This window comes from Amphibalanus amphitrite, unplaced genomic scaffold (assembly GCF_019059575.1).
Source record: "Amphibalanus amphitrite isolate SeventyFive unplaced genomic scaffold, NRLGWU_Aamphi_draft 000003F_arrow, whole genome shotgun sequence".
NCBI lineage: Eukaryota > Metazoa > Arthropoda > Thecostraca > Balanomorpha > Balanidae > Amphibalanus > Amphibalanus amphitrite.
Window position 1 is genome coordinate 1,023,038 of NW_024881500.1, and position 23,084 is coordinate 1,046,121.

Genomic DNA, 23,084 nt, shown 5'->3' on the forward strand with positions numbered 1-23,084 from the left:
AATATCAAGGTGAAGCATGAAATGTTTTGTCTAGTTTGTATGTATTCAGATAAAAATGCAATGAACATTTTATCTTAAACACTGAACAATCACCCAGAGTTTGCTAGGCAAGCATCAGTTTAATCTCATTTGCTTTAATTGTTTGTGTTTCACACCAGTTGTAGACTGTTTGCAAGTTCTGCGTGATGTATGTTCAAAGTGTTGTTGGCATGCTGTTTAGAATGCATGTAACTTCCCAGCCTGTGTTCTCGTAGCCTCACGTAAATCCTGAGAAGTTGCTGCAGTTTCAGAAAAAAAAATGTCAATTAATTTCTATGAAAATGATACCTTGCATGGCTTTTACATAGATACGTCGTGAAACGCAGTTAGTTGGAGTCCTTGTATTTACTGAGGGGGAAATTTATTAGGATGCAAAAATAAAAAAGTGCCGATAGCATCTTTGTATGAGTGCAAAGATATACTAATATATAAATATTTGCTTAAAGGAAAAAACTCATTTTTAACATGGGGTTTTGAGCTGGAATAGCAGTTTTGTAGCTTGAGCTAAGACTAGCACAGACCAGGAGCTTTTAAAGGCCAACGATCACCCTAGACGAATATGCCTGTTCTGTCTGCGGGTACTGGCCGCCCCGACACAATTGTTCTGTCTGCGGGTACTGGCCGCCCCGCCACCTAGTGGTCGGCTGGCCACCCGCGCTCGCGCCCGGCGCCGGAGTAGGCGGCCGGGCAGTCGGTATTGACGAGGCTTGGCGCAAGCACGGTGGAAATACAACAAGTGGCGACAAGGATGAGATCGGGAGTTAGTGCAGCCCACTGATTCCCTATTGCTTAGTGCCCACCTGCTTAGTGCCCTGCTTAGTCGCTTAGTGCTCTGTGTGGAATCTGAGGCCCAGATAACCGCACAGAAACCGGCTCGCTCGCTCGCTCATTGCCCGCTCACTCATTGCCCCTCGCTAGTGTCGGAATGGCGCAAAGCCTGCCCATTCCGCCGCCTTTCCAACGGGGAGAGGACTTCTCGCGGTGGCTTCGCAGCTGTGAGTGCTATATGCTAGCCGTGAACATTGATAAGCCGGCCCGTAAAGCAGCTACAGTGCTAACGCTTCTCGGCACAGACGTACAAGATCTTGCCAGGACTCTGCCCGCAGTGGAAGGTGCCGCAGCCGATGACTACAGCCAACTCACTGCCAAACTGAAAGCGCACTTCGATGCGTCAGTTAACGCAACGTATGAGCGAGCGCAGCTGCAAGCCCTGGTGCGCAAAGACGGTGAGAGTTTTGCGCTTTTCGTCAGTCGGCTAAGGCTGCAAGCCGATAAATGCAACTACCCGCCCGAGCAGCGGGAAAGCAGTGTGCTGGAGTGTGCCGTAGCCCGCTGCGCTGACAGGGAACTCCAGCGCAAATTCTTCGCTATCGCTGATCTCACGCTGCCCCGCGCCCTAGAAATGGCAAAACAAGAGGAGGAGATCAGAGCTCAGGTCAGTGAACTCAATGCCGGATTTCAAAGACACGCGCCTGCAGTGCACGTCGTGCAAGAGTCGTGCTGCTCGAGATGCAACAGCCGAAAACATGCAGCCGCAGAGTGTCCCTTTCGGAACAAGCTGTGTTTCCGGTGCAACAAGAAAGGACACTCGCAATCTGCCTGTCGGGGTGCGGCCCCGACCCAGAGCAGGTCAGCAAACTCAGCAACAGCTTCGCCTGCCAGTCCATGCTCAAGGTGTCTGAGCAAACGTCACCAGCCTGCCAGCTGTCCGTTCAAGTCCGCTCAGTGTTTCAAGTGCCGCAAGATAGGCCACACCCAGGCGGCCTGCCGAAGTGTGAGGGGTGACGGTTCTGCGCCTGCAAGGGACCGTGCTCATCATGTGTCCGACGCCAGTGAAGTCGCTGAAGCGCCTGCCGACTCCAGCCTGTTCACGCTCCGCACAGGATCTGATCGCATGGCTCCAATCGAAGTAAAAGTCTACATCAACGGAGAGCCTGTCACAATGCAAGTGGATACAGGTGCCAGTCGCTCTATCATGAGCAAACGTCTGTTCAAAAGTCTACCACTCCAGCCCCAGCTGCAACCACCCGATCGTGCTCTACTAACGTACACACAGGAGGAGGTGCCCGTGGTAGGTGTCGCTGAAGTAGAAGTGGTCTACCAAAGTCAAAAGGCAGTGCTCCCGCTAGTGGTGGTGGAGACGCCCGGACCCCCACTACTGGGCCGGGAGTGGCTACAAAGGATTAAACTGGACTGGGCGGCCCTGTTCACACAGGATCCAGTCCTATCTGTCGAGCCTAGCGCGGCTGAACAGGATCTCTCTGCATCGCTAGCCTGTGTTCGTGCCGAGTTCCCAGAGCTGTTCGAACCCGGCCTGGGTCACTACAATGTTCAGAAAGTCGCTATCCAGCTCGACCCGGAAGTAAAGCCAATCTTCCATAAGCATCGCCCTCCGCCCTTTGCGCAACGAGAAGCAATCGAAAGGGAGTTGGATCGCCAGGTATCACTAGGCATCCTGGAGCCTGTCAAAACTTCACGATGGGCCGCTCCAGTGGTTGCGGTGAAGAAACCTGACGGCAGTGTTCGACTGTGTGGCAGTTACGACTTGACTGTCAACAAGGCCAGCAAATTGGAAAGGTATCCTCTGCCCCGAGTTGAAGAGCTGTTCGCCGCCCTGGCAGGCGGGAAAAAGTTCACGAAGATAGACCTTCGAGAGGCCTATCTGCAGCTCGAACTGGATGAAGACAGCAAAGAAGCGTTGACTATCAACACGCATAAGGGCCTGTTCCGCCCTCAGCGTCTATGCTATGGAGTCAAAAGTGCTGTCAGTCTATTCCAAAGAGAAGTGGAGACACTCCTGGCTGGCATCCCCAATGTGGCCGTCTTTCTGGACGACATAGCCGTGACAGGCCCAACTCCAGAAAAACATCGCCAGAATGTGCAAGCAGTTCTGCGCCGTCTCAGTTCAGCCGGTTTGCGCGTCAACGCCGACAAGTCGGTGTGGTTGGCTGATGAAGTCAACTACCTCGGCTTCCGCATCTCCTCAGCAGGAGTCCAGACCACATCCGAAAAGACACGAGCCGTGCTCGAAGCACCTGAGCCGTGCAACCTGTCCGATCTGAGAGCGTATCTCGGCATGCTCCAGTACTACGGACGGTTTCTGCCCAACCTGGCTACAGTTGCCGCCCCGCTGTATGCGCTGGAAAAGAAGGACGCTACCTGGATCTGGTCATCTCCTCAGCGAGCCGCGTTCAACGAAACGAAGGAAATGCTAGCAGCAGCTCCGGTGCTCGCCCATTACGAGCCTGACAAGCCACTCGTTCTCACCACCGATGCAAGTTCGTGCGGTGTGGGAGCCGTCCTCAGTCACCCAGATGCCACGCTCAACATAGATCGCCCAATTGCGTATGCAAGCCGTACTCTGTCTAGTGCGGAGAAAAACTACAGCCAACTGGACAAGGAAGCGTGTGCAATCATGTTTGGAGTGACCAAGTTCCATCAGTTTCTCTATGGCCGATCGTTCGTCATAAAAACGGACCATCAACCACTGCTGGGTCTGCTCAGCCCGGACAAAGCCCTGCCTCAGACCGTCTCGCCCCGGCTGCTCCGCTGGCGCCTGCATCTGAGCGGCTATCAATACAGTCTGAAGTTCACGCCGGGAAAGCTGATCAGTAACGCCGACGGCCTCAGCAGACTGCCGCTACCAGAGCCGGCAGACCAGGACAATGCCCAATACATCGCCAATGCAACGGGGAACAATGCCGTCCCCGCTGACATCATCCAGATGTTAGAAGACGTCTCAAAGTCCGTGGACGTGGATCACGTCCGCGCTGCAACTGACCGTGATCCTGTTCTGTCACGTGTTCGCCGCTGGCTGCAAACACAATGGCCTGAGTCATCGCCCGGAGATGAGTTCCAGCCATATCATCATCGCCGTCTAGAGCTCAGCTTGCAAGATGGCTGCATTCTGTGGGGGTGCCGGGTCATCGTCCCTCCCCCTCTCCGGGATCAAGTTATCACAATGCTACATGATGGTCATCCCGGCATCAGTCAGATGAAACGTCTGGCGAGGAGTCACGTATGGTGGCCCCTACTGGACTCGGACATCGAAACGTGTGTGAGAGCGTGCCACAAATGCCAAGCAAACCGCAGCGCACAACCAGAAGTGCCCGCTCAGCCCTGGACATTCCCACAGCGCCCATGGCAACGAGTCCACGTGGACTTTGCGGGTCCGCTGGAGGGAAAACAGCTTCTGGTGGTCGTGGACGCATATTCCAAATGGTGTGACGTTCACATCTGTCACTCTACCTCCAGTGCAGCTGCAATTGAAAAGCTCCGAATGAGTTTCAGCTCCAAGGGACTGCCAGCAGTGCTGGTAACCGACAACGGCACCGCGTTCACATCTGCCGAGTTCCAGGCCTTCATGAAAGGAAATCGCATTCTGCACAAGTTCAGCCCGCCTCTCCATCCTGCCTCAAACGGTCAGGCAGAGGCACTGGTCAAGGTCGTCAAAACAGCGCTCGCAAAGCGCACGGATGGCTCGCTTCAAACAAGGCTATCTCGTTTCCTGTTCTCATACAGGAACACACCGCATAGCACCACAGGTCGCTCGCCAGCTGAGCTGCTCCTGGGCCGCCCACTTCGCACACCCCTGGACCAGCTGCATCCAGATATCGCTGCAAAAGTCGCTCGACAACAATACTCATGGAAACACCGCACGGACCAGTCCGCATCCGACAGACAGTTTCAGGTCGGTGACTGGGTCTACGTAACAGCGATCACCAACGCCGTCGACAAATGGCTACCAGCAACGGTCGCCGCCGTGCTCGGTCAAAGCTGTGAGGTACAGCTAATGGACGGCCGACTGTTCGTGCGTCACCGCTCCCATCTCCGAGCCCGCAGCGCGCCGGCCTCGGCCCCAGCGGCCGTCTCATCCGACCTCAGCCGGTCCGGTGCCCGGCCGTCACCGCCGCAGCCTGGCCAGACGCCACCTGACACCGGTCCGGATCAGCTGACTCGTGCACCGCCGCCGCCGCCCGCTGGTGCACCGTCGTCGCCCGCTCGTGCATCGGCGCCGCCTGCGGCCGAGCCGTCTCGGTCGTCCCCGGCGCTGACACCTGGACCCGCGCCGCGCACATGGACTCCGGCCCGCCCCGTTCGTCAGAGGCGGGCCCCTGACCGTCTGATCATGTGATCGGCATACTGTAACGTGCTTCATCGTGAAAATGCTGATCGCATATTTTGTTCTGTGCCTCTTACGGCCTTATGTACTGCTTGCTTTGCGTTTTACCAGCTTCTCACGTGTTGCTTGTTTCCTCCCGATGTGCTATACCTAAGAGGGGAGGAATTGTTCTGTCTGCGGGTACTGGCCGCCCCGACACAATTGTTCTGTCTGCGGGTACTGGCCGCCCCGCCACCTAGTGGTCGGCTGGCCACCCGCGCTCGCGCCCGGCGCCGGAGTAGGCGGCCGGGCAGTCGGTATTGACGAGGCTTGGCGCAAGCACGGTGGAAATACAACAATGCCTATTCCATTTCTCGTTCCGAAAAGAGTGCCTTGCAGAGGAACGCGTACCTTACTGGGGAATAAAGCCACGTCATCGTCAGCCAAACAGTATGCTGCTTACAGTCAATGGATTTGTACTAACGCAATAGGTATGATTGGTCAAAGCGTCAAGGTTTTGCGTCAAACAATATTTTGTATTGAACATAACTTAGTTCTTCCTACATTGAAATAAAGAAAATATGGAAAGATTTTATTTTCTTTGCTGATCATTTTGAGCATAAAAATCATAAGTCCATTGCCAAAAATCATTTCGGGAAAGTGAACTATTCCCTTTAAATTGGGAAACATTACGTCATTGGCTGGATAGAGCTAATATTATGGTGCAGAAGTAAGTAACTATTAGCTGACAATGAACAGTTAATACCTAGCCGTTGATGCTCTAATATGCAGCCAATGTTTTGTAGGCATATCGACAGTGTTACATAGACGCATAACTTTGATATTGTTTTCAAGACTGAACAGCTGTGTACCTCTAGATTGTATATTCGAAATATTCATGCACATCATCCCTCACCTTATATCTTTATCGCGCATTTGAGCAGTGCTGTCGCTCACCGCTAGGAGCGAAAACGTTATTCATTATAGATAAAATTTAGAAAAAGCTTAAGAAATGCATAAATGGACGGTATATGATTGAATAGTTCATCCTAAAAATTGCATTGATTTAGCTCGAATCCGTTTAAGCTCTTGTTAACAGAAAGGCCATTGTTGCGGTCTCTCAGAAATCAGAGACCTTGTACTTGTTTTCTCTGATCTGTAATATTTGCTAGCCATAACTTATACTCATCCTTGCATAAGGGCCTTCAACGCAATGTTGCAAATAAATCGCTCAGGATGACACACCCCACTTTGGTATGGCGGACTTTATTTAGGCGCAGAGTGTGCAATGTTGTTTTGTCTGTTTTTCTGCGGGCCCTATCACGGTCCAATCTTGGATATACGGCCAGCCGACGAAAGATCCCCTCACGGTAATGATCGCACATGCGTCCGATCTCTGATCATTTATCACAATAGCTAATCCTATGTCTGGCTCGTTTCCCTATTCTCCCCCGGCCTAAGACACCATGCGTCAATCTCGTATAGGTAATCTCGCACCGGCCGGCCCTGCCCCTTCCATCGCGCCCCGTGATCCCCAGTCATTTACCAAGTGACGGAAGCTGCAGTGACCTGGGCCATTTCGGCCCGCGTATAAAGAATTTACTGCTTGTTTAGTACTGCGACCGAGCTGGGGACAGGCTCGTCCCAACGGAAAGCACCCTAATATAATCCACCTAGAAAAACAGCTCTTCTGCTTCAAGGTATATCCGGCCCACGTTATGGTGCTCTCCCATTGTCTCCGTAAGGTATAACGTTGATCAGATTTAGGTGCTCTTCCTTTCTCCAGTGCAGGAAGCCTACACCGATATCAAATATCCTACCTGACTGTATCTAAAGGCAACTGTTTCATGAGTTGTTTTTCATGAATCCTCTCAAGCGTAGCACTTTTAGTGCTGAGAGCCCAATCAGAGCCGGTCGATCAAATTTCCGTTACTTTTTAATGTGAAAATCGAATTACCTTTGAATTGGAGTCAGAGATTCTATACAGCTGCCAATACTTATATAATAACAGCACATCATTTATTCTTGACCACACATACGAGTACTACCTTACCTTTTTCCAGATGCAGCTTCTGTTCACCTATGTCGGTGACGTATCGTTAGGCGGCACGGGCGGACATCGATAGCAGCGCCTCTATCGGTCACTAGGGAAAGCTGGGCTGTAGGCGACGAAATACCGGCTGAGTTGTCACAAGTTAAATAGGTTTTTAGACATCTGTCTTGTGAAAAAGTTGAGCTTTTGCCTTCAATATTTCTACAGGCAATTTTAGAAGAGCCTTCACATAGATTACAAAACCGTTTAAATTATTTTATTCACTTCAAGCCTTCCCTATTGCTCTTGATGATGCGGGAACTATTTCTAATTAGTGTTTCTAGCTTAGTTAAAGAACATATTGTGCAAGCGATGAAAAAAGCATAAATGGAAGATTTTAAATGCAATTTTCTGTAACAAATAATGGTAAATTCTCTACACATCAAGGAAAAGGTGCATGCTAACTGATAATTTAAAGTTCTTGGGGCCAGTTGGTTTCTTCTTTTCTTACGTCGCCCCAATGGCCGCGAATACACTTGTGATAACGCCTATCGTGAGACAGTGTAAGATGTGACCTCTTTGTTCAGAAGGCATCCACGATGACCTCCATTCAGTGACCGCACCCAACTCTCACGCCCTTGACCCGTCGCCTCACTCGTCTGCTGCCGACTACATCCGCTATAAATATCCGTATCCAACAGTCCGCTAAACTCCGTGACAGCCGTTCCGTAGACGTGTAGCTCACCAACTAAATGACGGCCAAGTCGTTAATATGCTCGCGAAAGTACCGTACAAATATTTGGCCAGCCGTAGGAAAATAAAAGTGTAAGCGATACCCTGTGCGGTGGGCCAAGGCGCCGTCCAGAACAGTGGAGTTTACAGAGCCGCTTCCGACAGGCACACACCTAATGGGTGGTCATTTCACGCAAGACGTACGGTCAGTGGCCGACGACGCTCTGTCGTCTCTGCCGGGGCGACGCTCCGGGTCAGATGTGTGGGACACTCTGGAATGCGTGCTGGACAGTGGACGGCAGCGTCCGACCAACATTGCATATCTTGGCACAATTGCAATATTTATTTTGGAGGCGACTCCACAAGGCTCCAGGAACAGTTATCAAGTGGAATGAGGGCGCGGCGGTCATATGTTAATGCCAGGAATGGAGGGGCATTTTGTGAAGCTGGAATATTCGGCTTTTGGACTCTAAAGTCGGATAAGGACCTCCAAAGTAGTTTCTATGAAGTCATTTGCCAGTCGCAAGAACGAAGGTGGAAAAGAAAGTCCATGTTTAAGCACATTGGACCAGGGCCACACAGTCTACATAAGCACATCTTCGTCATCATCGTATGCGGAGTATCATCAGGTGCTGACCAAGGATCAGCCCAACTGGACACATTTTCTCCTAAGAAAAAAGCTTATTACATTTAGGTGAAGTACTAATACCACGACTGCAGTTTTCTAGGACTTTATGCTTACAGGTGGGATTTGGGAGTTTCTTTATCTAGCAGTCATGACCTGCAGGAAATTGTTGGCGCGGCAGGGGCCCTTTAGCGGCAGGTCAGCTTTGTTTTGGTCCGGCCCAGTCCCGGCAGGACGGCGGTTTACGCGGGTAGGTTTTGGCTGCGGTGGTGCGTGAGGTCAAACTGAGCGCGGTAGGTCGGGGAAACCGGTGTCCGGCTGTCTGTTTACCTTGGCACCACCGTGTGACTGCGACAGTACTTGCCGCAATAAAGGTCCCATTTTCCACTGCTCAGAGAGACCCCACCCAGCATCAGAGGGGAGACCCTCTCCTCCTCCTCCTCCTCTCCCTCCTCCTCCTCCTCCTCCTCTTCCTCATCCTCCTCCTCTCTCTCCCTCTCTCTCTCCCTCTCTCTCTTGTTGTCTCTCCACCTCTCTCTCCTCTATCTTTCTTTCTTTCTCATATTCCTTCTGATCCCGTATCTTATGCTAATGACACAGCAATAATGACCAGTGACCACTCGTAAGTCACCCTCCCATTGGCCGGTATAACTCTGCCCATCTGTGAGTTAGCGTATGTTGCGTCACAAGACAAATGTTTTTTTTTTCTATAATGGGCTAAGCTGCATTAGTGCATAATCTTGGCAGCAGAGTTTGGTAAGTTTATCTCTTTTGTTGACAAGTTTATTACTTTAATTTCTTTTTCTTTTTGTTCATTAAACCTTCTTATACTTTGATGCTGCAATGTTTTATTAGGTGAGCCTGGAGCTTTTCACAAGACGAAATGACTTTTCAAGTCACCGATTTCACGCCGTGCGCGCGGTGCGGCACTCCACGGTCCGTTGTTTTAACGTCTGGGCTGCCGGCACGGCCGAGTGATTTCGGTGGCAAAAACGTCCACCCATTCACTTTCAATCCTTGTTTTTCTCCGTTTGAGAAATGAGTCTGCGCGGGCCGTGACGGTACCGCTGTCTGGCCGTGTCTGATGAGGTCCGGTCGCCGACAGCAAGCCTCTTGCCGACAGCAGGCCTCCCACGAGCAGTCTTATTGAGCCGCCGGTACCACCGCTCTGCCAGCTGATATTGGTCCGGTGACACGGAGACAGACGGACGGACAGATGCCAGGGGTCACAGGGTGTCAGTGTGCCTACATCGGCACGGCACAGCCAATATACGAGGAGATGGATCATGTGCAAGAGAAGGCACTGTCGACGTCTGCGGTTGACAAAGAGGGCGAGTAACTGACGTGTTTTTATGCTTAACTTGAATCGATAGATGCGCTAAAACAGCTCGCTGGAGAAATAAGCATTGAAGCCACAGAAGTTTGCGCAAACGCCAGCGTCAGGATTGGGTTGTCGGCGCCCCTCTGACCGGCTGAACTGAGAGCAGCAGCTGTCTGAATGCCGAGCCCCATTGTGTGCTCTGGGTAAACACCCGGCACCGCCAGCCCGGTCGGCAGCTGCTCCCTGCACCGCCACCAGTCTCCCGCTGCTCGCCGCGGCAGCACGCCCGCTCATCTCCCTCGTGTTCGAGTTTATCCACTGCAGCAGAGCTCCCCTGATCTGATCGGCGTCGTCCTCTATATCTCTATGGTCAGCCATGTCTCCTTCCGCGTCCGCTGACCCTGTGATCCTCCGAGGCTCGGGGACCGGCGCCACGGCGGGCCCTCTCGAGGGTCGTGACGGCGCCGCAGCAGCCGGCGGCGGCCGCGCGGCCAGCGCGTAAATTGCGCCTTAGCGCGGTGCGGGGCCGCCGCTCGCCGCTTTACGGGCGGACTTGTGACGCCGAGAGCGGCGCTGGCCGCCAGGTAATGGCCGCACGGCCAGCTTCTGATTGGATCGAACCTCTCAACCCAATTGGACAGCGCGGCCGCGCAGCCGGGGGCGGCATCGCACTGGCCCGGCCCGGCTGCAGCGAAACAGGTGATGAGCGCGGCTCGAGCTGGCAGCTGATAATGGCAGACTGAGTTGGGGCAGGCTGAGTGTCTGCCGCCCTGATGTGTGGCTATTGGTTCAGAGAACGACCTGTTCCATGTTCAGAGTGATGCCTATATCCAGTTGAGCTGTTGATGGTGCGTGCTTTTAGCTAAGCATGGCTTTGTGGGTGATTTGGATTTGAAGTCCAATATTGTTTTACTCGTGCCCCTATAATCTGCAAGTCCGCAGAATTTCAACAGATGGCTGTGTCAACAGCTGTTCAATAACCATAGTGACACCTTCCAGCCGATGCACTACAGCCAATCCCCTATTTGTTTGGCCGGCACCGGGCTTCGCCAGTCTCTGATCAGCTTAGCTGCGAGCTTAGCTCAGCACGGCAGCTATTTGTCTGCGCCGAACGGCTGAGCTGCGTGGCTTTGTCGCCCTGCTCAGCGCCGTGGCTAAGCTGAGCAGCTCGGGTGCCGCGCCGATTCACCGCGGACAGCTAAGCGTGCGGTCAGCCAATGAGAACAACGGGAGAGCGGCGCCTCGGCACCCTTCTGTCGGCACCAGTTTATTGGCGCGCTGGGACAGGCACAGACCGGTGCACCGCGTAGCCGAGACGCTTTTTACGAGAAACCGCGATGACAGCAGGAGCCAGCGGCTCTGCACTCGGCTTCTGTCCGCTGTGAGGGAGGAGAAGGAAGAGATGAGAGGGGAGACTTGAGAGGGATAGGGAGATAGAGAGGGGAGGGAGAAAGAAATAGAGAGAGGGGGAGGAGAGCAAAGCACACTCCTCGGAGAAACTAGGCTGTGAAAAGACATTTCGGTGCCATTTAAACTATTGCACATGACACATGCACGCCATCATGAAATATGGCAAAGTCTCCACAGGAAGCATACATTTGAACCAGAGTTGTCGGATGTCTTCAGAATGTTCCCAATGGCTGCCGCTGGCGGGTGGGAGCGGACGCTCTCTGGGGGCGGCTCTGAACGGACCCCACCACACCAGCCGCTGTCAAAGTATCGATTTGCCGATTCATCTGCCGTCCACCGATTCATTTGGGTGCTGGGGTAGGTCAGCTCCGGCTGGTGTTTGTTTTTGTAGCCGTGATGGGTTCGATCGCCGCCATTCGGCGCTGCCGGCCGGTCGGGCACAGGGGCGGCAGTTCGGGCGCCGCCTGTGCCGCCCCCGCCCCCGCCCCCGCCGCTCCAGGCGGCCCTCCCGCCGCCCCCGCTGGAGAGACGCCCAGGGCAGAGTCGCGAGCGGAGTTTGTCGTCGCTCGCCGCGACGCGTGTCGGCCGAAATGGGGGCGGCATCAAAGCGAGCCCACAGCAGCAAGCGACGATCGGCTCGCTTTGATGTGCTCCCGGTGAAAGACTATTGCCGCCAGAGGCCCTCTCGGAGAGGTTGAGCGATTATGTCCTCGCATATCCGGCGGGGGATGAGTTCATATCTGTTGAGCAGCCGGTTCGCGATGGACTTTGTGATCCTGGATGATGGTCGGCGTCCCCAGGAAGGCTATTTTTGGACCTCCGCTGCAGCGCGTGGCTGTTTCTTGTCCTTGCACTGTGCGTTTTTGGGACGTGACTGCAGTTCTCAAATGTCAGCTCATCTGAAATATCAATGAGACAGAGCTGAGACACTGCTGCAGTCTGGTGGCAACGGTGAGCTCAGCAGAGCTCTACAGTGAATCCTGATGATGTTTCTAGGGCTGCGCTGGGAGGTCGGTACTCCTGTCTGCAGCGGCAGTTCACCGATGAGTCACTGAGTTCCTTGGCCGTCAGCCGGCCGCGCCGGGCCCGGCTGCCACTGGTCTGGCATGACCATGGCTGGCCGGGCGCCCTGGAACAATCCCCGTCGCCGACCGCCGGCCTGGCACGCCAAGTGTGCTGTGGATTTATCTGCGCCCAGACTCCGCCGCTCGCTCCAGACCGGCGGGCCGTGCTCAGCCGCGCTGCTTGGTCACTGGGTGGAGGGTCTGGCTATGTGCTGTGATCTTTTTGTTGTTATGAACAGCTACCTGTTGTGTAAGTTTCGGCATTCTCCGATTACACTTCACTATAGGCTCTTTGTTCACAACGTTCGTTCTTTGTTCATATGTCCATCGAGCCCCTGTCCATCGAGCACGCTGAAGATTTCTGACTGTGTTTTTGCTTTCACTTATCATAGCCTCTTCTCATTTCCTCCTTTACTTATCATTGTTCCGGCGTATGTCTCTCTATCTACCTTGGTCTATTCTTCACTCTCTCCCGTTGTCTAAGACCAGGTCATCCATCCGTGCTTCTGTAGCCACTACCGTATCCCATACCGTACCCTAAGTCTGCCCGCTTAACGCCCCAAAGAGGATTTCTCGGTGAGATGTGCGGCGAGGGGCCTCATCAGTCTCCCCTCATTGATTTGCGGATAATGGGATCGAAGGCAGCGGCCCCGACGGCGGCGGCGGCACGGCGCCGAGCGCGTCCGGCTCGTGGGGCGTGCGCCGTGCACGACACGCGGCCACCGCCACGGCGGGCCGTACTGGCCGGCGTCGGTGACAGAGGGAACGATAGCACGACGCGGCGGCCGAGCCCGAAATACCAGCGGCCATTATTTGCCGCAGGGCGCGCGGTGCCAGCGGCCCTGCGCGCCGCCTCTGCGCCACCGCTGACGGGAGCGACGGGCGCGACGGGAGCGACGGTGACGGTCCCGTCGCTGCCGTCAGAGGACCCGCAGCTGTCAACATCGTGTACGGAGCAGAGACGATGACGAGAGGGAGGAGATGACATCCTGTCTGTTCCTTCACTCAGAAGTCGGTTGAGGCAGTCGCTGTGGTGAAGGGATCGGATTCAGAGACAGACGTTTGCTGTCTCTTCGATGCAAGCGTGAGCGCACTCGCAGTTTGATAAGAGACTGCCAAAGGTGTTGCTTTATTTCGCAAGAGAAGCGCGCTCCGATTTAATAGTTAATCAAAGCATTCAAAAGTAATTATTTCTTTACAACGGAGTTTGTGAATGCAACAGTTATTTGTTTATTTTCATCCAAAGGGATATCATGCATCTTACTGGCGCACTTCTTGCTCACTAGACGGCGTGGTCTGACCGCGCGGCTGGTATTTGATGAAGTTGTCGGACGAAATTGGACTGCAGCCCGTCCTCTCCCTCACTGAATGGACGTCTCCAGCTGTGTCCACCACGGACCCTATCCACCGCCGGACCCCATCCACCGCCCCCCGCGTACCGCCGCCGCTCCGCCGCCGCCGCCGCCACCTCCGCCGCCGCCGCCGCCACCTCCGCCGCCGCCGCCGCCGCCCAGATGGTCCGTGCTCCGTCACCGGGGCCCAAACGTGCGCGCCATTTCTCAAGGGGTCGCCGGTGGCACTCAGCGCTCCACGACGACCAACTCGACGCGCCGGCGGCGACCAACTCGGCGCGCGGCGGCAATCTTTTCGCGCCGTTAATTCGGAATGCGAGCGATCGCAGGGCGAGATCGAGCGCGGCCGCGGCTCGGAGAGGTCGGCCGTCGTGCCGGCGCGCCCCCGAATGGGCCATTCGGAGCGGCCGGCGCGCCCAGACGTCATCCCAGATGACGCCGGCGGCCGTCATTGGAAGATGGCGTCACCATCATGGCTCGCTGTGGGGTGTTCTCTGTCCAGAGTTCTGATCTGCTCCGACCGGGTCCAGTGACTCGGGATGGCCCGAGCCGGCGAAATGTCAAAGCTCGGTCTTGTCCAAACATGCGAGAAAACATGGGCGTTTTCTTGGGGTGCAGTCGGCATATATCAAGTTATATCCACTGCCATAAATGTGAGCTATGCCTCAGTAGGCCTCAGCGCCTACATGTAAGTAAATATTGCTTCTGTCAGTTTGTCAATAACTTTATGTTCAGGTGTTACCTGGTGCCCTGGATAGTGATCGGTCACTTATCAATTCAATTGTCAATAGAAAAGTAAATGTGTGGCTGAAGGAGACAATTAATTTATGTAATTTGTCTCTTCTCTCTAAAATGTAACAACATAAAAGTACACATCTCTTTTAACCTATATAAAATAGTTAGTTCATTATCTTGAAATGCTTGTAGATCTCTCCGTACAGCTCTATCAAACCGCAATGATCAATGGCATCTTTCAGTTGCACACTCTCGTCCTTGTATGCTGCGCATACTTGGGTATCATTGGATGCACGTTTTCAATTGTTAAGATGTGCTGCCAACTGCAGCGATGGCGGTTTTCTCTGCAGCGAATTCTGTCCCGTATACCTCCAGTGAAATAGAGAAGGCGGCAGCGGATTCCCGGGACATCAGAGGGGCGGTCTCCAGCATTACCAAGGCATGACCCCGTCCAGACAGACAGCGACTAAATTCACTGGCGACCTCCCGGGCAAGCCTTAGAAACGGAGACAATTTATCACGTGGGCCTCCACTGGAGAGCGACGAGTATGGCGCAGATCATCCAGTCTGAGTGAATACGAAGCAGCTCAGTGGCGATACACCGCTGCCGGCCCAAGGCTTACTTTTGGTCACATTTCTATCATCGTGCCCATAACGCCGCTCAATCCCAGGGATGAGGAGCAGACCTCTTCTTCACCCGCCTTCCTTTGGACATTTCTCATTTCGGCTGGCAGTGCCGGCCTGCATAAGCCGGCTCTGATCCCGCATGTCATCCGGCTCATGGCGTGCCTGGGAGCTCCCTGGCCAGTCCCGGCAGCGGCGGAAGCGGCCGCGCCGCCGGCTGTTCACTGTTTGTTCCGCGCCCTCAGCACCCGTGACGGGTGCCAGTCAACGATGCTGCACGGTAAACGATCGGACCCAGCGTCCGCCGGCCAGAGCAGCTCGCCCCACTGACAGACAGACGTGGCGACCTGTCACCTCGGGAGGCTGCCAATCGGACGCCGGTGGCGGGACACTGCCAAATGGGGTGACTGATGCTCCGACACCGCCATACGGTGTACCCGCTGACCTTAGGGTTAACCACACCGCAGCAGTCAGGTGGTCTTCCGTTGTGTGTACCGGTGTTGGGCTGCTGCCAGACCCTGCTGCAGCATCGCTAAATAACATGAATTTTATGCAGTGATCGATCCTCAGACTCGTGACCTGAAAATTGACAGGTTGACGTAAAATGTGGGACATAACACAGCGGGCACAACGTTCAAAGGCAACAGCTCACCTCAGAACGCATTAATATAAAAATTGGAAGGCTCTCTGTTAATCGTATCACCGCGAACCGTTATTAGACGCAATAAATCAATAACAGTCACCAATAACTCACCTGTCAGGCAGATAATAATTAAAGAAACGTTGACGTCTCTGTTTCTTACGAGACGGACGCTGAAAGTACGTCATGTTCCGATTGTCGTCCTTTGCCGCTAATTATTTGATAAACAACTGACATCTGGTGAAAAAGCTCGGCCGACAGAGGCTCGGCTCTCAGCAGGGGTGCTGGCACGGCCCCAGCTCGGTAAGCGCTCGCAGCTCGCGGTGTTGTTCAGAGTGGAAAATAATCCTCATGTCGGCCTGGCTCGGGCGGGAACCCCACCCCGGTCGATGCCGGTGTCGGCGGAGACATTGGGCGGCGCTCCGATCCGATCGCGCCTGTTGTGAATAGCAGCGGCGTCCTGGGGCCGGCTGGCTGATCGTCAGTTGTCGCTGCCGACGGCGAGAGGGCCGGGGGAGGCGGGGGGAGGAGAGGCCGGCGGGCTGTCACCGGCGCCCCACGTCGTCAGCGAGCTCAGCTGACAAAGGTCCCGCTGTGTCGCGATCAGGCGCCTGTCGCTGGCGACGCTCCGCCACCGGTAGTCTCTGAATGGGGACACGAAGGACAGGGGCGGCCCTCGGCCCGGTGGCTGCGTCGGCCCGCCGGCGCTGTCTCGGCCCGACTGTCGGCACAGGTCCGACAGACAGGCGCGACAACGCCGCTGTCCGCCCGACTGTCCGCCGTGCCCGCACCTGGACAAACAGCTGACCTCTCCACTGGTCCTGTCCGCGAGCTGCCACCATTGGAACTCAACTCCTGTCGAGACCGGACCGCTGTTTTTGTCGGAGGCTAGACTTCCTGTCTGGAGGCAGCGCCGGCCAAGAGACCACAGACAAGAATTAATAGTTTGAATTAACAACATCAATTGTTTGCCCAGACCTGAGACGACGAGGTGAGATAGATTAACCGAGAGCATCGAGCAGACTGGTTTTGCTTCATTCCATTACCAATGTCGGACATGCTTGAAGAACGCCTCTTGGGAGTTCGCGTTGTAAGGTGAAGTTATCGTGAAGCTGGCATTTTCACGCCATTCGGCTACTTGTCAGAGTAAATTAAGAGTTCATGTTCGGCTCAGCACATTTCGCTATAGTTTGAAAGGAGTTTGACATTTTGACGAGTATGTATAATGTCGCCCAGGACTAACTTAACGGCGAGACACGAAACGAGTTCGAGATGTGGATGACGAAAAACGACGATTCCAACGGAACGTCGCCTACAATGCGTTCCGGAAACAGAGACCCTGGGGAAATGTCAGATCCGCAGGGGACGGCTTCGAATGCCAAATACCGTGAGCGACTGGAAGCGAGGGACTCGGCCTCAGCTGCGTTGGGGAATTCCGATGCCATTTAGTGCGCAACAGCTGCCTATTTCGGGCCAGCCAAGAAGTCCAGGCATTCCAACAGCTAGTAGGCGCAAAGAACACAATCAAACATTGCCGTTGATGGGTCACCCTCGTAATAAGCTCTACATGTTATTATGAGACGATATAAAACGGTGAACCAGCATCGATTGCCGTATGCTCACACCGGCCATGCTCATTTCCATTCCAGTCCCTAGATGGCAGTAGCGTCTGACGCCTGAACAAATACTGTGCCGCATAGCTTGAGAAGCGAGATTGGGCAGCAGGGCGAGCACGCTACCTTTGAAAAGCTACAGACTAGAGATCGCCTTAGCTCGATTTGCATGATCCGTGTGATGTGTGATATATGAGTGCTTAACTTTTGCTATGCCTTGTAAGAAATTGATTTTATTTGTTCCAGCGTTTAACTGTGGAAACCTATCGGGAACCATTATCGTTGAAGCTTGAAAGGCAATTCACGCCCAGGAAGCTTTCCCTCTCAGCGCCGTGGGCGCCACATCCAATGTTGACACCCGTTGTCACTTCGCTGCAATTCTTGGCTTTGTTGTGTGCTGCTCCCGGCTGTTTTGCCTGCGCCAACTGCGCTGTGCTTCTGAACGGGGTCCCGGTGGAGTCGTTTTCACCTTCAAAATGTCGTGAGGAGATGTAAATGGTCCCCCTGCACGTGCACACCGTCACCAACTGCATAAAACTAAACAGACGTCGCAGGTACTCTGGCAGAATTAAAAATCCTCACCACACAAAGCACAATGTACATAGCAACAGTACAAACAAGCTAGAACAGGCAAACAATAAGTGGCTTAATTTAGAATTAGAGTTTCAGCATAACTCTGCAATAACAGGAGGTAAGTAGCGAACAATACAAAATGTAATTACGCGTTTTGATTGATACGCATTCAAATGCCACATCGCATGCAATCGGGGTCAGCTGTAACCATCCTAAATCTTTCACTTGTCAAAAGCTGGCAAACTTAAAGCAAACCACAACCAGGAACTACGTCTTTTGTCATTGTAATCACAGAAAATGCGCAGCGTCGGCCGAAATCGCGATCACAATGCGGTAGTAAATGCGCAGCTAGGAATCCCACAGTTACTTTGGCGTTGCAGACTCACGAAGCCATTTGTCTTCGTCACTTGGATGATTTCTGATAAACAAGCTTCCTCCAAATATGTTTTGCATTGCTCATGTTGGGGTTATTAATGCGAAATACTCTGTAGCATTCCATGCTTGTAAATCGTTTGATTTATAATGACGTTTATAATATGAAAATGTCTCGACAATATGTTACATATGTAGAGCACACATTTGCCTTCGGTGTTATTCGCCAAAGTTGTGCGGATACAACAGTCAATGTAGATGCACGGTACAAAGTTGTGCGATATTAAAGCCATCCGGCCGGGCTGCACAGCTGCGCGCCATTGGAGGTCTCTGGCGATGTGCCTCATTACGGAGTCCTCCGGCCTCGGCTGAGTGGCCTGTTTGCAGTCTCATGCCGCGCGATCGTGCCTCGGCGTGCACTCTCGCCACGAGTGAGTGGCTTGTTTTCTGTCGCGCCCGGCTCGCTTGTCGGAGCACACAGAGAGCCGAAACTTCGCGGCAAAACACACTTCGGATCCGATTTGGGCTACGGAGTGAGACCGGTACTGTTTGTAGCACTCGAGCGTTAGGAGATACATCGACACACACCGCACCCGTGTTCTCTGCGCCGCCACCAGCCCACCTGCCGTCCGGGCCCCGCCGCTGGGCTGGCCGGTCAAGTGCATTGTTTACCGACTAATGAGGCACTTGACGCGGGTCTACCGAGCTCGGAGAGAGGAGAGCTGTCGTCTGATGCCGACCCATCTCTGTTGCAGGAGGTGGGCAGCATCATCGGCAAGAAGGGAGAGATCGTCAAGCGGTTCCGAGAGGAGGTGAGTTCCCGAGCCGCTCGCTGAGCTCTCTGATGAGCCATTGTTCGCCAGAGCCGAGTGGCTCGTGCCTAGTGAAACCAGATCCGACTTTCCACTCTGTGCGATCCCCCGGGAGAGAGTCCTTTTTGCCGGCGCGACAGAGAAGAACGCTCGTCAGCGCCGCTTAGTCTGTTTGCCATTATGCGTCGAGAAGAAACGCTCCGAAAATGAACGCTGACGCCATTTTTCTTCAGTGTTATCGTTTTATGCATGATGCATTTCGTTTGCATGCATTTAGTTGGAAGTCGGTGTCGGCTCTGAATAAATGCCGTGGCCACGGTGCCTTGGGAGCGCTAAATTGATATCCCCTTGTTTGCCTCAGGTGCTGCTTGGTAATGCATTGTTAGTCATACGCGTTTGTTGAATGACTTTACATTCATCTTTGCAAATTGTGCTCCTTACGTTGAAGTGAAGAAGACATCGGTTACATAAGGAGCAAAGAGAAAACTACAGCAAAGTGCCTCTAATTCATATGTAGTCACGAGCTCCTCTTAAGTGCAGTTAGAAGAATGCAAATTTTCACGAATTTTTGCAGTAAATACGCTCTGTCGTAATTTTATCTTGCTGACCTATGAAGTGTATTCACGTTCTAACGCTTACGCGATTTCTTTCCGTTGTTTGGTGGCTGGTTATGCACTTTCTCTGGATTTTCATTCCAACTTCGTAACTCCAAGCTTCTTTGCAAGCAGCTGCGTGCATTCGCAGCTTACTTAGATGGATTACCATATTTTAAATGATCGCTTATAAAAACGAAACTTTTGTTCTTTCCAAGCGCTCGTGTGCCAGAAATCTCAGCAGCCCAGGCTGGACGGTTTGCCGCTGCTCCATTGCCACTCGAACATCACTCTTTGTGCATTATCGCGTAAAATCTGACACAGGCCAAACCAGCCATGTCCCAGGAGCACATACATCTAAAGGCGATGACATGTTATTCTGGCCTGGCTGGCACAGAACCCAGTCTCAGCTCAGTTAGTTCGCCGAGGTAATATTTTAATTCTGAACTGACACCTCTTCCGTGCGAGGGTCATCGGGGCTCGGCGCAGTAAGCCGCTCGAATGGAAGCCCATCTGTCAGTCGGTGGAGTCTGCTTACTGAGGTCGAATGGAATCCTCCCACTGCGATGGGCACTACCACCCGACATGAGTCACCTTGACATGTCGGCGCGCAGAGGCCGCTCCTGATCCTGATCCTGCTGATACCAGCTGGAAGTCGGCCGCTGTCGCGACGCGAGTCTATTGCAATGCCACGAGCGATAGGTGGGCAGAGTCCGGATCGGTCGGTGATCATTTAGCGTGTAGTTCTCTCAGAACAATCCCGATCGTTTCTTGCCATTATTTAACTGTGGTGTGTTTCCTGTGTTGACATATATAACAACCAAAGGAACACGTGAACTGATCGTAGACCTAGCCCCTCACGTATCTGGCAGCGGCACAAGGTCGCTCTCATCCCGAGTACCATCATCAGCGTCACGCCTAGGTTATGCGAACTATTTTTATTACCTGTCGCCAGTGCTGTGGACCGAACATCTGTCATCTTTTGTCCGTGATTTATACTAGAGCTCGCCAATTAGTGGTTGACGATCTTCGTCTTCACGTCACCGCAGTCCATTACATGGCCTGGGCATAGGATGTTAATGATCGTCACCTGCCATCGTCGTCTGCTGTCAGCTGTTCCGTCTTTAGTCGTCTGTTGTCTGCCACCTGCCGTCTGCCTTTCGTTGTCATGATTTTCCGTCTTTAGCCATCAGTCGTCTCCCATCTCTAGTCTCCATTTGATATTTTTCATTTGTCTATAGCCTGTCCTCTGTCATTTGTCATCTTTGATCTGTCGTTTGTTGCCTAGTATGTCGTCTGTTGCCTAGTATGTCGTCTGTCGCCTAGTATGTCGTCTGTCGCATAGTCTGTCTGTCTGTCTGTCTGTCTGTCTGTCTGTCTGTCTGTCTGTCTGTCTGTCTGTCTGTCTGTCTGTCTGTCACTCCACGTCACCCACCGTCAGTGTGCAGGCCGTGTCAGCCATTGCTGCCGCCGCTGTCCCGCTGCCGGCGTCCGTTTGGCCTGATGGCGCTGTGCCCCCGTGTCCGGTGATATAGTGAACTGCACCGGCGGCCGGAGATTCCATGCCCACCGCCCGCCGGCCAACGTATCATCTCTAATTTCGGCATGTTAGGGTCGCGTTAGCCGGCCAGATCCGACAGGCCAATGCCCATTTGGCGGCTTATAGATCGGCGCCGCGTGCTGGCGTGGCCGGGCGGCCGGGCAGCCGCTGCAGCGGCCCGCCAAATTGAATGGGGAGCCCGGCTATCGGACACCGGCGACTTTTTAATCCGCGTCGCGACAGCCGGCCGCCGTCGCCGCCCCCTGAGGCGCGTAGCCGGCGAGCTGCCTCTTACCGGCCGCGGTGCCTGTCGCGTCGGATTAGAGGTGGCCGCGGCCCCGGCCCCGGCGGGGCGGCGTCGTCTGCGCTGATCAGCGGGCTGTGACCGGCGGAACACGGTTACACCGTCGCACCGCGCTGAGCTGCCCTCCGCGCACATCTGAACCGCCCGCCGCTCGACACAGTTCGCGGAACATCTGTCGGCCAATAGAGCAGCCAGTTTGATCTCAAATGAACTCCTGAACATTGTGTAATCATTTGTACTCCCAGTGGACTGCATCAAAGTTCGTCCCGATGATCCCCGGAGGAGCACACATAGGCCGAAGTTGGCCGGTCCCCAAGGTTTTGCTCACTTGCATTGACGGCTGTGGTCCCATTAGGACCGCTGGAGCTGGTCTAATTTTTGCGATTTTCAGAGGTTGTTTGATATTCATCTGATGTTTAACTCTTGGTCCTGAGGCCCTTCGGTCCGCTGCAAAAGCCATCCGGTATATGCAGACCGCGCTGACAAATTGTGTGTTGCTGGTTTTCCGTTGTCCCCTGATGATCAGCTTGCAGGCTCGGAGATATACAATTTTCTGATTTTTAAGTCTTCTGATGGCCCTCGCCCCTGCGGTTTCCTGTCTGCTGTTCAGCCTCCGCGGCCCCCGCTGACATGTTCCGTCCTTGATGACGCTCACAGGGGACCCGAACGGCCCACACCGAGACACCGCGAGCCATATGAGCAAAGTTCCCTATAATATAACCGCTTTCCTTGTTCAAAGTTGGCTAATTAAGCTGGCTGGCATAGTTACCTGGCGTGATGGGCTGCTGCTACGACGGCCTCCTCGGCGGGCCGACAGGCAACCCCTCCGCCCCGGCCAAACACAAACTACTCAGACAGATAATTAGCGTTTGTTGTACAGTTTGACACAGCTGTTCGACTCTCCTCAGCGAGCGAGAGCAGCGCTGCTCGACAATGGAGAATATGTTGAATGGGAATGCTCAAGTTGTGAGGTGCTTGTTATGTAACTTGTCATTAAAACTGTATGCTGAGCGCTTAGTTGTTGAATTTGAAACACACTTTGTCTCAAAGGACAGATATCATTAAGACGACTCACAATAGACAAATAAGTTTTAGGGTGTATATGCTGTAAAGCTTTTAAACGTTACTGAATGAGCTATAGGCACAACATTCATCAATTAATAAAACAGTACCTACTTACTTTCTATAGCTGCCAATATCCATCTATATAAAAACTTGGACCAGTCATCGTGAACTAGGTATCTTTAAAAGAAACAGGACTTTTTGAAAGCCTAAGTAAAGACCGAAATGCAAATGACTGAGGATGAACATTCAGATGATCATTTGTAACCGTCTAGTGCTTGCAGTTATGATGACTGCTTTTGAAGGTCAAGATCCTTCCTTGATATGCTTGCAATGGACTAGAGTAACTTGATATGCATAAAAAGCCCACTTTCACTGAACTATACTACCAAACAATTGTCTTCTCTAAGCCTGGGAGAACCAATGAAAAACCCCAACCGGCATCTGTCTGACGGCATTATCAGACCGGAGAGGACACAGTTGTTGCCCTGAAGGAGAGCAACAGGCGATCGTCAGTGCGTGGCCAGTCCGGCGGGTGAC

General features: G+C 53.4%; 1 protein-coding gene across 3 annotated transcripts in view; it reads left to right on the top strand.

Annotated features, from left to right (window-relative positions):
- LOC122364434 (poly(rC)-binding protein 3-like) overlaps positions 1 to 23,084 on the top strand; it is a 71,693-nt gene that overhangs the window by 9,281 nt on the left and 39,328 nt on the right. For all 3 annotated transcript variants that reach the window (XM_043334921.1, XM_043334834.1, XM_043335004.1), the window contains exon 3: positions 18,989 to 19,045. In XM_043334921.1, coding sequence (XP_043190856.1) covers positions 18,989 to 19,045 — 57 coding nt within the window. The remainder of the gene's footprint in view (positions 1 to 18,988; positions 19,046 to 23,084) is intronic.